The sequence below is a fragment of the Brachycentrus maculatus genome, unplaced genomic scaffold (genome assembly GCF_059751285.1).
Source record: "Brachycentrus maculatus isolate JH-2025_06_01 unplaced genomic scaffold, ASM5975128v1 h1tg000226l, whole genome shotgun sequence".
In the NCBI taxonomy this organism is placed as follows: domain Eukaryota; kingdom Metazoa; phylum Arthropoda; class Insecta; order Trichoptera; family Brachycentridae; genus Brachycentrus; species Brachycentrus maculatus.
In genome coordinates this window covers 988958-1003252 of record NW_028280977.1, presented here as the reverse complement: position 1 = coordinate 1003252, position 14295 = coordinate 988958, and the positions used below count along the sequence as shown (strand labels likewise).

The window sequence follows — 14295 nt, the reverse complement described above, 5'->3', positions numbered from 1 at the left end:
TTTTTTTACCGTTATTCGCACCCAGATGGTGCATAGGGCACTGCATTGGTTAGACAAAGTATTAACCTGGTCATTAATTATATGAACGCAGGTGATAAGTCTTGCATCTGGGTTTTTTTGGATGTATTTGGTTTGTTTTTTTTTGTATCTTTTGATTACCTGTTCAATTACATCCATTGGTAGATTGTTTCTGTAATATAAGTAGCCTTTATCGTGAAATTATAAAACAAAGGACCATAAATGCTTCGAGCTAATAAATTGTGAATTCCAGTTTGAAAATTAAAAAACCATCATAAATTACTTGCACTTGAGCTCCTTTTTATGACTTCTATCACGTTGTCGATTTCTCCAGTTGCGAGTAACCAGCGAGAACATTCTAGGAGAACTAGTTTGTACTCCTAATATATATATATATATATATATATATATATATATATATATATATATATATATATATATATATATATATATATATATATATATATATATATATATATATATATATATATATATATATATATATATATATATATATATATATATACATATAGTTTTCAAACATGTACGAGTACATGTTTAACCCTGATGTTGACAAGGTTTTTGTAGAAACTGGTTAGAGAAAAAATGTACCAATAAAAAAGTGGTTAAAACAAAGTTGTTTTATTTTATAAAATGTGCCACACAACATTCAAGAAAATGAATGATTTATATTGCAAATAAAATAATTAGAACTAATTAAGAAATCTAACAAGGAGATAAAAAAATAAATACATATCTAGAATTTCATATGTTTGAATAAAAGTATATTAAGGAACATTAATAACATGTTATAAAATACATACACAACAAAATTATACTCGTTTAACATCTCTGTATACTTTGGACTTGGGGTTAAGTACTCGGTATTTGTATGTTTAATTCCCCAATAACAATGTAGTAAAGAATATTTACATAAAAAAACCGTTATAAAACTAATATACGCAGTAAAAAATCTTATTCTACTTAGTTTTAAACCTACCTACTAGTACTATCTATAATGCATTTTTATCAACTTCTGTAAAAACGCAAGGCACTATTCTCGGAGATATATCTTGATTTCTAGAATAGCACCTACATATCGCTGGTTAAATGCAAAAGGACCACAGCGCAAAAAAATTAAAACATTTATTACATTTAAAAAAAAAACTAAATCGTCAACATTTTCATATTCGAAAGATATCCATGATTCTTAAATGAAACGGACATTTCTAACGCTAGAATCATGGGTGTCTTTTTCGAATATGAAAATATTGACAATTTAGATACCATTTTTGAAATAAAGACTTTTTTGCGTTGTGACCCTTTGGCGTTTAACCAACAATTTATATATGTATTTTATTTCTGGGTCTGTGTCAAAATATTGTCAATTTTTGCTACTTATTGATTTAAATTCCGACACAACGATTATTTAAAAAATATTTTTTATCATAGAGCTGTCACGCTCAACGAGATGTAGCTACAAAAGTTAGATGAAACGTTATTTAGAATAAGGCATCTTTCTTATCTTTACCTAAATTATGGATAGGGTAAATCATCGAAAATAAACCTGTTGGTGCCAACTATTTTGTGGTGATCAATCTCCGCTAAAGAGTGGAATATGTTTGATAACATACAAATGACGTAAGTGAAGAATCGTAAGGTGAAGGACACTGCTAAATCAGAAAGCAAATTGAAGAGAAATAGCAGGCAAGAAACGGAGAATAGCAGAAATGGCTGTAACGCTACTAATGCGTACAAATCTTTGAAGACTTTTTATTGAACACTTTTGATGACTACTTTTAATATATCATACTGCAACACTTCGAGTCTTTCGTTTATCAGTTTTACCAAACGCCTCTCCATCCGATATCGATGTCGGCAAATCACAGCCTTTAGTTTCTGGTAAAAACAAACACAGTATAGTGGCTATAATCGGAGTTGTGCCAAATATGACGGGCGGTAACCACGTCGCCGTAGAACCTAATGAAACCACAAACGGCGCTGTCATGGAACCAACTCTGGCCATCATAGAAGCAGTCCCCAGGGCGGCGTTTCTCACCACAGTTGGGAAGAGCTCAGAAGTGTACAGGTAAACGATAACAAAAGCTACAAACATTCCAACATTACCTATACAGGCTAAAACGACTTTGTAAATAGCCCCTTCTTTGGGTATGACAGCTATACTGATCAAACAAATCGATGTTACAATGTTCATAGTGCACAAAGCGGGCTTTCTTGCCAGCAGTTTTATGGACAAATATAGAACGCACGTAGCCAAAAGGTTAAGTCCAGCAGAAATCGTAACATTAATAAAAATATTACCATCCAGTTGTCCAATATACTGCGAAAGTCCAAAAAACCCAAAACTACAAACAACCCAGTTTACGCACATGAAAATTATATTTTTTCGCAAATTAGTTGTCCTAAAAAGATCGACGATAGTGCCCTTTTTTTCAACGGTCTTCGGTTTGTTTTCTTGGTATCTTTTGATCACACGTTCAATTCCATCCGTTGGTAGATTATTTCTGAAAAAAAAGTAGCGATAAATCCTTAAATCGTGGAACAAAGGACCATAAATACTTATAGCTAATATCTTCAGATTATCAGGATAAAGATATATGTATAACACTTACACTTGCGCCGCTTTTTTGATGACTACTATCGCCTTGTCGGTTTCACCAGTCGCGAGCAACCAACGAGGGCTTTCTGGGATGAACCAAAAAGTAACCAGCATCAGGATAGCCGGGAGACATAACGTAAACTGTATATACTGCCAAGTTCGAACATAGTATCCGACAACTGGCAACAGCAGATATCCGACATTAAACGGGATTTGAATCAGGCAAGAGATAAGTTCCCTGTATTTTTTCCCTGTAAATTCTACCAGGAGAACGAATGAGATGATCATCGTCCCTCCTATGGAAGCTCCGACACAGAAACGAAGAGCAACAAATGCCCAGTATTTTGTAACGAAACTTGCTGATATTCCAGCCACTATCTCGAGGGTCACTGGCACCATGATGACCCTTCGCCCAAATCTGAAAAAACGTATATTAGTAAAACAAGTTGTTTTTCTATTACATACGAATGTGCATTTTTGTATTTAAAATATATAAGGTATTTAAAATGTATTAAACTCCTCCTCCGTAGTGTAATGGTCAGCACGCTGGGCTACCATACTGGAGATCCCGGGTTCGATTCCCAGGGGGGGTCAAATAAATATAAGTGATTTTTTCATTGTGATATTTATTCGATATAACCTTAGACTGGTACCTGATGCGGAGGGCTGATCACCTTTCCTTCATGTGTGAATGATCAAGATAACACTGCGTTTATATGATGCAGTGCCCTATGCACCATAGGGTGCGGATAAGGGTTTGAATGAAATGAAATTTTTAATAAAAAGTACACATCTCTAGTACTTTTAATGGATAAGAGTTGCATTTATTATACACCTTTCTTATTATGTACAAGGTTTAGCTCATTAAGTGGATTTTTGTTTCTTCTAGCTAAAAAAATGTTTTATTTGTGTTGGGAAAGGTAGGAATAATCTAGTGTGGGCCAATCTGGAACTTCTAAGCATTTGCTCATTGCTGAGAAGAAACTACATAAAACTTTTCAGGAGAAGCCGGACTGTTGACTGTCGTCAAAAGATCTTTTACTAGAAGAGGGTTCTGCATTGTGTCCTAGCTTGGTTGTCTTCTAGTACTGGACACTTAAGTTTTCAATAATAATAGTAATAAATCGATATTATACGAGTATACTCTTTGCTTTAAAACAGCAAAAGTAAGGTTTAAAATAAACAAATCCACAAATCCACATGTTTTGCATGTGTAGTGATAGTGTATGTGAATAGTACTAAGTGGGTGTGGTGTAGTGTTGTTCGCATGATTGTTAAATTGTAGTGTATGTCCTGACGAAGAGACGGGTACGTCTCGAAACCGGTAGACAGAAGTAGTCGGTGAGTGGTTATTTACTAACATTACTAATATCAATTAAAATCCACATTCTTTCATAAAACGGATGATATCACTCCAGTGGAGTTCTGGATGTATCAAGGGGGTGTTTATATTCATATTTAAAATCATAGACTAAAAAAATTATCTAACTCCCAAATCCTCTGTACGAAAATTCTAAACATATATAAGACAATTAGAAAAGCCAAACTGTCAAGAATCAGAGCATCTTTGAACGTAATAAAGCTAGGATGATTCTTTGAAGCATCACACTTTCTTAAAAATACAAATAATAATTTTATTAAACCCAAAAATAGAAATATTTTAGTTATACCCGTCCAGTTTTGAGCGCCGTCCAGTCTTACAGTACTTTTCCCTGCATAGATTAAATGTCCACCTCCGTAGTGTGATGGTCTATTCTGGAGGTCCCGGGTTCGATTCCCAGTGGGGGATTAAGTAAATTTAAGTGTTTTTTTCACTCTAATATTTATTCAATATTTCCCTGGACTGGTACCTGAAGCGGAGGGCTGATCACCTTTCCTTCATGTGTTAACGATCAAGATAACACTGCGTTTATATGATGCAGTGCCCTATGCACCAGTGGGTGCGGATAAGGGTTAGATGTAGAAGAAGAAGATTAAATAAAATTAAACTGACCGGTCTGACATAGGACCAAAGCACAAGCTTCCTATTAACATTCCCAGCATGAACATAGTTTGGTTGAGGCTCACCAGCCATTCCCTCTCGCAGATGAGGCCCCAAGACATGATGATGGTGTCTTGAAACAGGCTTCTGTCATACTGAGGGTTACCACACGGACACTGGTTGAGCTCTCCGACAGTCCCGTTCGTGGCATTGTCCATGCACATAAAGTCTGTCCGCGGCGCGAGGAATACAATGCCCAAGGGATGAAAGGCGGTGGTAATTTTACAAGGGAATATCAAGAGCAGAACTAAGAGCTGGTATTTTCCCATTGGTCCCATGCAATTTTGTACCTCATCGTCGACAAGTTCCTTGTTATTTTCTGAAAAAAAAAGTTATTACATTTTTTTAAAACCAGCATTGATTATATTTTTATAATTAAAATATAACTTTTTTTTTAAATCACTAAAAATTATTTACATTTTATAGTGATTTTAAAATAAAGTTATATTTTAATTATAAAATGGTAAAATCACAATGTTTTTGCTTCAATTATAAATTAAACATAAAATTTTAGTTTTTGTATTTTATTGTCATAAAACACTTACTATACCCAGCAATTTATACAGGTTATAAAAAGATTGTCTACTGTATAATACTAACAAATCGATGAAACAATGTAGTAGAAATCATTGAAAATGCTACGCGACATCACCTGTTGCCCGCCGTGAGAAAATTTTAGTATAGCGTGTTTTGATGTTAAACAGCTAGCTCTGCCATCGGGAGTGGAAAAGGCTGTTTTTTAAAACTTGTTTTTGCCTGTCACACCTCTCATATGTATATATTTATATATGTGTATATATATATATATATATATATATATATATATATATATATATATATATATATATATATATATATATATATATATATATATATATATATATATATATATATATATATATATATATATATATATATATATATATATATATATATATATATATATATATATATATATATATATATATATATATATACATATATATACATGTTTATGTAAAAATACACGTATTCGAATGCAGCGCTGTGTAAAATTTTCAAACTTATAGTTTGATAATTTCATGAGATTAAAGATTTGAACATTTTTTTTTATTTGTATAGTATTAACATACATAATTTTAAATGAGTGTGTTATTTTACAAAAAAATAGCAAAAAAACTTCAATAGTTATTAAATATGTCCATGTTGAATTTTAAAACGTGCAAGTGATTATTTTACTCAGTACACTTTCAATATCGGACCAGTAGATAATAATTACACATAATAAATTTTATTATTTCTTGTCAATCTGCGGGTTAGTACTTATCCTATAACAAAGAATATATTGAGCCCAATTATGGCATAAATAAAGTTGTGTGATTAATTTTTAATATGGTGAGTTTTTTACTTGGCGTCATTACGCTACGTGTGACGTATCAAACGACGCCGACTTTGTAATGGCAGTCCAAAATATAATGTGCATATTTTTAACTTTGACTAATAAGTTGCCGACCACTGATACTAGACGGATAGGGTAATCACTCGGGACAAATATCTTATTTAACATACTCAACCTATAAAGGATTGTGTAAGACTCGTTTTGTGTTCATAACAGCCGATACAATCAATATTTTCATTCATTATTTTCTTTTGCAAAATTCGCCTCCGTAAAAACGTTGTTTTCGTAAGTGGGTAATGCATGACGTGACATAAACGAATCCACATTACTACTATCACAGCTCTATAAAGCAGATACATAAAGAGATACGCCCCATAACACACCTGATGACGTAAAATTTGAAGACGTATGGCGGTGTCCGTTTTTCGTTTTATTCAAATATCTAAAGTTTAAACCTTCGTATCTCCCTTATTTATCTACAGATTTAAATAAGTTTGTTATCGGTAGTCTTGTGATTTTTCATATTAATTTACACATCATGAGAATGATCCATTGAAAATATTTTTTCCTTGAATTCATTTTGCCACTGTCGGGAATCGATCCTGCGACCATGGTTTCGCAGTCGAGCGTCTACACAACTACGCCACGACACCAATAAATTATATTTAATACTTAAAATGGAAGTTAGTTTTAAAATCACTATATTCATTATAATTTTAAAACAAAGTTACATTTTAATTGTAAAATGGAAAATCACAAAGTTAGTGCCTCAAATATAAATTAAATCATATTATTTACATTTGAAGCACTAACTATGTCATTTTTCATTTTATAATTAAAATGTTATTTCGTTTTAAAATCACTATAAATATTTTATTATAATGTCTACCGGTTTCGAAGCTAACCGCTTCTTTATCAAGACTGAAGAAATAATCAGTCATAATCAGTCAATAAAATATCTATAGTGATTTTAAAACAAAGTTACATTTTAATTATAAATTAAACCATATATACGTTATATTCAATTACATATGTTGCTTAATTTCAAAATCCGCCAGATCCATGCTAGTCGATTTTACGAAAAATGCAAATTCTCCGGGTAACATTTATGTTACAAAGATTTGCCTATCATTAGATAAAAAATTATGAAATGGAGAATTTTCCCTCTTTTTGGACTTTATTTCAGAATAAAAAAAAAACACGAGACACCGATAATGATATCATCTTAATTTTTTATTTATCCCCGCTCTCTGATTGGCCGATATGGGTCAGAAGGCACGTTCCATGAATATAGCTGAGTTTGAAATACAACGCTGTTTTTAAGTATTTTTAGCAGGGTTTTCAAGTATTTCAATATTTTAAACAATAAAACCCACAATTGGCATTCCGATAGAGTATTTATTTTTAAATATTATAAAATTGGATCTGGCTGATTTTGAAAGTAGGTGACACATATCGCTCACTCCTTTCAAGAACGTCATAAATCAAAAAACTTGATTTTTCAGGAGAAAGTTTTAGAATATAAAATACAATTTATTCAAAATAAATATCAAGCCACTTATTGAACTTTCTACTGTGCAATATATCTTTTTAGGGTAAACCTGAAGGTTTTTTCTCTATTTGAAAAATATTTGGTATTTTTCAAAAAATAGTTAAACATAACCTTTTCTTCAAAATGCAAAAACAACACTTTCTGCCCTGTAGCTGGTAAATATTAAGTTAAAAATATGCCTCTTTTTCTAGGACATTTTCTTGGCATTCCGAAAACATGCACAACTGAAAATTGTCGACTTTTGATTTACGACGTTCTTGAAAGGAGTGAGCGATATATATACTACATATATATATATATACTACATACATATGCCCGTATAATTTGATATTGTGACAAAAATGTATTAGGACAGTCCTCACCCTTTTTATGCTACCCTCATCCGGTTAGTATAATCAATTATCTAAAAATCACGTGAGCTTAATATCATTATAATGTTTTAATAATATGATGATCATTTATTTAGTCCGCCACCGTGGTGTAATGGTTAGCGTGTTTAGCTACCGTGCTGGAGGTCCTGGGCTCGATTCCCAGGGGGGGGGTGAAAATAAATATTAGTGATTTTACACTCTAATATTTATTTAATATTACCCTGGGGCTGGTCCCTAAAGCGCAGGAGGGATCACATTGCCTTCAAGTAAGTATTGATCAAGATTACACTGCACTAATACGATGCAGAGCCCTATGCACCATCGGGCGCGGATAAGTGTTGAAAGGAGATTATTTATTTACCCTTTTTCGAATCCTAGCCAATTTTTTTTAATGTTTGAATGTTATCCTCTCCATATATCAAACATTGACTGCCATTAAATTAAATGACATATATTAGCTGACTATAGAATAAACGGTCGCAGATGCATTTGATACAATGTCGTTATGTTTGATGACATTCCAGAATACGAGCAATATTCAGGTAAAACATAAATATTTACATATTTGGGTCGGGATGCTAGTCTATATAAATATATTAATCGCTTAGCGATCATTTGGTGCAACTACGGTATATTGCGATGATAATTTTATAAACAAGCATAAATACAACTATTTGAAATATGAGTAGTGTAGTTGTTAGTCGTGGTAAGATGGGTAAATGTTACTATTGGAATCAATTAAACCAGCGAATGACAAGTTGTGAGCCCTGTAAATAACTAGACTTCCATATCCTTAAAAATATATTCGTCTTTTATCAATAAATTTACTAACAGAATTTTAAAAACAAACATTTGGAAATATATCCATAATTTTTACATTTTGTTATTGATATTTTTTATGAGATCCATTGTATCTAAATACAGTCGTTATCTATGCTCAGGCATTGACAAAACGTTGATATAAATGACTTGCCAGTAAAGCGAATCAACCATTTGTTAGCGGAAATTTTGGCATGCTCAAAAAATTTCGTTAATAAATAATAATAAAATAAAAAATACCTTTAATCGCCATTTTTGAAAAACAAGGTATATGAGAACTTTTTTGTTTTATAACACACTTTTTCTGTAGAACAAAGGTAATGAATGCACTGATGCAATTCCCAAAGAATTTGCAAAGAAACAGTTGTCAATTTTATTGTATTATAGCGAGTGACTATACGGTAGTCTGGTGTCTGAAATACAAAATTATACGTGCTGTATTATTGTGTTTATTCAGATATCATTGAGACAAATATTATTATCTTTTAAATCCCCAAGCACATCACTGCTTTATTTGTGTAGTTCTAGACTTACTCTACCGAAAGCGGTGGAAGAGGATTTTGTATACTATCTCAAAGGTACTGATAAAATAATTACATAGGTATCCGTATAAAAGCATAATAGCAAACATTTCTACGAAAAAGAAACATATGGGACACATTCATGAATAAATTAATTGAATAGTTTTTTTTATTATTAAACAGCTGAATCTACATTTATGCTTCGTCTTTCCAGTAGAAGTTGGCAGAATGAATATAGTTCTTCTTCTTCTTTTTATAATTCCTCAAAATATGTCTGTGCCGCCGCCTGTCGTTCTTGGGATGTTGACTGCCAGCTATCTCTCCACCTTTTTGGAGGTCTTTCAGGGTTTACTTGAAGGGCGATACGTGGAAGTCTGTCTTCTGACATTCTGTTTATATGCTCATTTCAGTATTCAGCTCCAGATATCAATGTTTGTTACGAATATAGTTGATTTCATTAATTTGCAAAGTAAAAACATTTTTTTTGATATTTATTGTAACTGCAGACAGTTGGTAAAATTCCATTTTGAATTGTTGGGTAATTTATCCTAAATTAAACACGGTTATTGAATTCTACTTTTATTTACATATTCAGTAAAACCTCTATCTATCGTTTTTAAAGGGACCAATTAAAATAAACTATAAATGCGGGTAAACAATGAATGCGGGATTAAGAGGTCAATACGCAAATAGATACGACCGAGTAAAGATACCGTCGTCCCAATCTGCATAACCATTCGTAGGCTCAAATTCTAAGTAGAATACATGTTTCAGATGCAAATGTATTTATTAAAAAAAATACAAACCTGAATAGAATTTTATAAAATACTTTTGTTTTTTAACTGTTTTATTTTCGTAAGTCAATAGTATATTTTCGGCTTTGCAAATAGTATTTTTTTTCAGCATCGGTTATTGAATGTGCGTTGTAGAAAGTTTTCTTTCAAAGAGTGTGCACGCTTCTGAAAATGCAGGTACAGCGGCTCCTTTTCATCAATATCGACCTCTCCTGCTATCGGTTACACAAGCTTTCGATAGTTTCTATTCCATAAGTTGCCATTGAATGTAAGAAAATTGAAAAGAATGTAAAAAAAAACAGGCAAAATGTATCAAATATGCAGCTTAATTCGAACGATACATGCGGTAAATGGTGATACAGAAACGATCGATGCGGTTTAGTTTAGTATGAAATTAATTCGGGATAGAAGAAATAAACGACACATCCGGGAAAACGATTATTCGAGGAACGATAGATACACATGTGTTTGATAATGTCTTAATAAGACGAAACGCGTTACATATTATCATATTTATGTAAATAAATTCATTAACCGTGTTTAATTTTTGATAAATTACCCAACAATATAAAGTTTTTCATAAATTTTGGCAAAAGGTTTGGGTCTGGCCGTGTCGGTCGGGCTACAACTAAGCGCTTCGCTCCCGGACGCTATCCCACTACTGCCTCCCACGGGGACTTTTGGCTGCTGGGTTTCCCCCCTGGCCCGGTGCGCCCCTCCTTAGCCAACCTGGCCGGCCGAGACTCCTCTCGGGCGGCCATATTGATGGCAAGCTTAGTGCGGACGTCCAGTCAACGCGGGCAACTCAGCCGCAGAACCCCCGACCTCAGACCATCCTCCAAACCTGACCTCCGAGTAGCCGGATTACAGAAGACGCCACGCTTCCAGTCGAACACAGTGTCAAAAATAGTGTATATATACTTAGGGACCACGATCGAATCCCTATCCTGACAAAAATATTTCTTTTAATTGTTTTTTTTTTGTTCAAAAATATATTTATTTCAAATTTAATTTTTCATCGATATCAATATTTTCATGCACGAATTCATTTTATCGTACGACAAACTCAAAAACAAAAAAATTATTACGCCATCTAGCGACATTTTTAGAACAGTGCAAAAATAGTGTACATATACTTGGAACTACGATCGAATCCCTATCCTGACATAAATATTTCTTATTGTTTTTTTTTTGTTCAAAAATATATTTAAGTATTTCAAATTTAATTTTTCATTGATATCAATATTTTCATGCACAAATTTATTTTATCGTACGACAAACTCAAAAATTTATTTCGCCATCTACCGACATTTTTAGAACAGTGCAAAAATAGTGTACATATACTTTGGAACTACGATCGAATCCCTATCCTGACATAAATATTTCTTATTGTTTTTTTTTCGTTCAAAAGTATATTTATTTCAAATTGAATTATTCATTGATATCAATATTTTCATGCACAAATTTATTTTATCGTACGACAAACTCAAAAGTTTATTTCGCCACCTACCGACATTTTTTATAATCACACATATGTTCAAGTACCCCAAGATTACTTTTTAGGCTGGTACACAGATGGTGTATAAATTCAAAAATAAAATTCACTGGATGAAAATTAAAAAACAAGAAATGAAATTTTAAATCCTGCTTGGCTTACAATAAGCTTTAAAAAATACAGTTGAAACAATAAGAAAAAATGGACCTAGCGTTTAGAACGTATGATGAATCAATATTATAAAAAAAGATATAAATTCAACAAGGAATTTATAAAAGAGCTAGTAATAAATGGATAATGACGTGGGATTTGGAAACTAAAAATACAACAAAAAAACATACATCTTTAAAACCATAGAATTAAAATATACATGTAATATCCTAAATATAAAAGAATTAGAAAAAAATCACTAAGCTTTATGTCAGTCTACAGTATGGGGTTATTGATTGGGGTGGTAAAAGTAATGCAGTATTAAATAATGTTATTGTTATCCAAAAAACAATTTTAAAAATAATATAGGGTCCGCCATCTAAAGTTTTTTTTTTCAACTAGTGCTTATTTCGTGAATGGTAACACTTAGCTCATGTCTGATTTGACAGATAATTAGTTTTATCCTTCCGCTGAGCGAATATGGTTGTGTATACGCTTGAACAACGCTGGGAAATATTGCGACATTACTTTGAAAATCATGGTAATGTTGCAGAATGTGTGCGAAAATTGCGTACGGTTTTTGGAAGAAGAGAAGCACCGTCAGCTCCGTATGTTCGTTATCTTGTGAAAAAAGTGAAAGAAACTGGCATCCTCATCGATAAACCAAAGCGTGAAAAGCCAAAAACAGTGCGTACACCCGAGAATATCGATGTTGTGGCAGAAAGTGTGCGTGAAGCGCCATCAACATCAATTCACCGTCGTTCTCAACAATTGAACATTTCGGAGACATCATTGAGACGAATTTTGCATAAAGACCTTGGTATGACGCCATACAAAGTCCAATTGGTTCAGGAGTTGAAGCCAACTGACCATCCAATGCGTTTTCGCTTCGCTGAGTGGGCCTGCGATCGACTTACAGAAGATGCCGATTTTGCCAAAAAAATCATCTTTTCGGATGAAGCTCATTTTGATCTTGGCGGGTATGTAAACAAGCAAAATTGTCGTATTTGGGGCACAGAAAACCCGCACGCATACATTGAAAAGCCGGTACACCCAAAACGAGTCACTGTTTGGTGCGGATTTTGGTCCAGAGGCATAATTGGGCCATTTTTCTTTGAAAATGAGCAAGGAGTGGCCGTTACAGTCAATGGCGATCGTTATCGGGCCATGTTGAACGGATTTTTGTTCACAAAAATTGAAGAGGAGGATATTGGCAACATTTGGTTTCAACAGGACGGCGCTACGTGCCACACAGCCGAAGCTACACTCGATGTTTTGCGCCCTGTTTTAAAAAAAAAAAAGTTATTTGGCGGACCCTTTACTTAATGTTCCGAGACGGATCCCACAGAGGAACTATTCAACAAATTATTGTACAACTTATGACAGTCAAATAACTTTATGCTAAAACAATTTATTTAAAATTGTCAAGGTTTCAATAAAAGCTTTTATTGATTGTTACGACTGTCATCTCGCACTGGGAATAAATTAATTGTGTTCAGTAATTGATATTACACACTACTAGTATGACGAATAGGGTATTATCATTCGGGAGGAAAATCTAATTTAACATACTCAACCTTTAAATGATTGTGTAAGATTAGTTTTGTGTTTATAACAGCCCATATAATAAATATTTTCATTAATTATTTTCTTTTGCAAAATTCACCTTCTTCAGAAACGTTGTTTTTGTAAGTTGGTAACGAATGATGTCACAGAAACGAATCCACACTACTACTATTAGAGCTCTATAAAGCAGACACTTAAAGGGATACGCCCAAAAATACACCCGATGACGTATAACGGTGTCCGTTTTTCGTTTTATTAAAATATCAAGAGTTCAAACCTTCATATCTCTCTTATTTATCTAGATATTTCAATAAGAATCGTACCGATAGTCTTTTGATTTTTCATATTAATTTATTTGCCAATAAAACATCATGAGAAATCCCTATTGTTTGATTATTTTTTCACTTTTGTTTTATTCAATAATTTCCTAACCTAAACAAAAACTAATGCTATTTATGCAATATATTACAAATACATTTACAGATGAAATTATCTCAATTCAAGACTATAAAAACATATCATACTCGTATAATAAATGAATCACTGTAACTTACTGTTTTGATTCCCGAGATTCCTTTCAAAGTTATTATTTTCTTTAGTCAAAAATTCGCTTTCTTCTGGATATTCCATTATTTTAGACTTGTTCGTACTTCGCACTCGTGCCAGCTGGTGCCGGCCCGAAACATTCAAGTTCATTCAGAATCCAGCGCCTGTCAATGTTTTTAGTTTGTAAATTTGGTATCACAACCATAGACAATAAGTGTATATGTATGTATGTAGGTACTTATTACTCACATGAAAAGTAGGTACTTTTGAGAGTATTTTTTTAAATGTTGGTAGTATGGGGAATTTTCGATATCAACTTACTGTACTGTAGTACGGCATTCTACCGCTAGATGGGTCCTGCAGTATATAATATGTGGTCATCGTTAGGTCAAAATTTAAAAAAAAATACTCGTATCATATTGTA

General features: G+C 32.9%; 1 protein-coding gene and 1 non-coding gene across 3 annotated transcripts; both read right to left on the bottom strand.

Annotated features, from left to right (window-relative positions):
- Positions 1-776: 776 nt before the first annotated feature.
- LOC148306790 (organic cation transporter protein-like) lies at positions 777-14023 on the bottom strand. 2 transcript variants are annotated; one of them, XM_088264410.1, is made up of 4 exons: positions 13880-14023; positions 4632-4998; positions 2652-3056; positions 777-2543 (listed from the first exon to the last, which is right to left on the bottom strand). In XM_088264410.1, the coding sequence occupies exons 1-4, from the start codon at positions 14019-14021 to the stop codon at positions 1826-1828; spliced, it is 1632 nt and encodes a 543-aa protein (XP_088120536.1). In that variant the 5' UTR covers positions 14022-14023; the 3' UTR covers positions 777-1825. The 2 variants fall into 2 exon arrangements, with proteins under 2 accessions (XP_088120536.1, XP_088120537.1); XM_088264411.1 differs by lacking the exon at positions 13880-14023 and adding an exon at positions 9040-9130.
- On the bottom strand, positions 10707-11003 carry LOC148306791 (signal recognition particle RNA). Its single transcript, XR_015837951.1, has one exon.
- Positions 14024-14295: the final 272 nt, after the last annotated feature.

Excerpts from the sequence above, each read along its gene's own strand:
- LOC148306790 (XM_088264410.1), bottom strand. The coding sequence starts at position 14,021 with ATGAACTTGAATGTTTCGGGCCGGCACCAGCTGGCACGAGTGCGAAGT. Across the intron at positions 3,057-4,631 it reads TTTGGTCCTATGTCAGACCG|ATTTGGGCGAAGGGTCATCA; the intron begins GTCAGTTTAATT and ends ACGTTTTTTCAG. Across the intron at positions 2,544-2,651 it reads ATCAAAAAAGCGGCGCAAGT|AAATAATCTACCAACGGATG; the intron begins GTAAGTGTTATA and ends CTTTTTTTTCAG.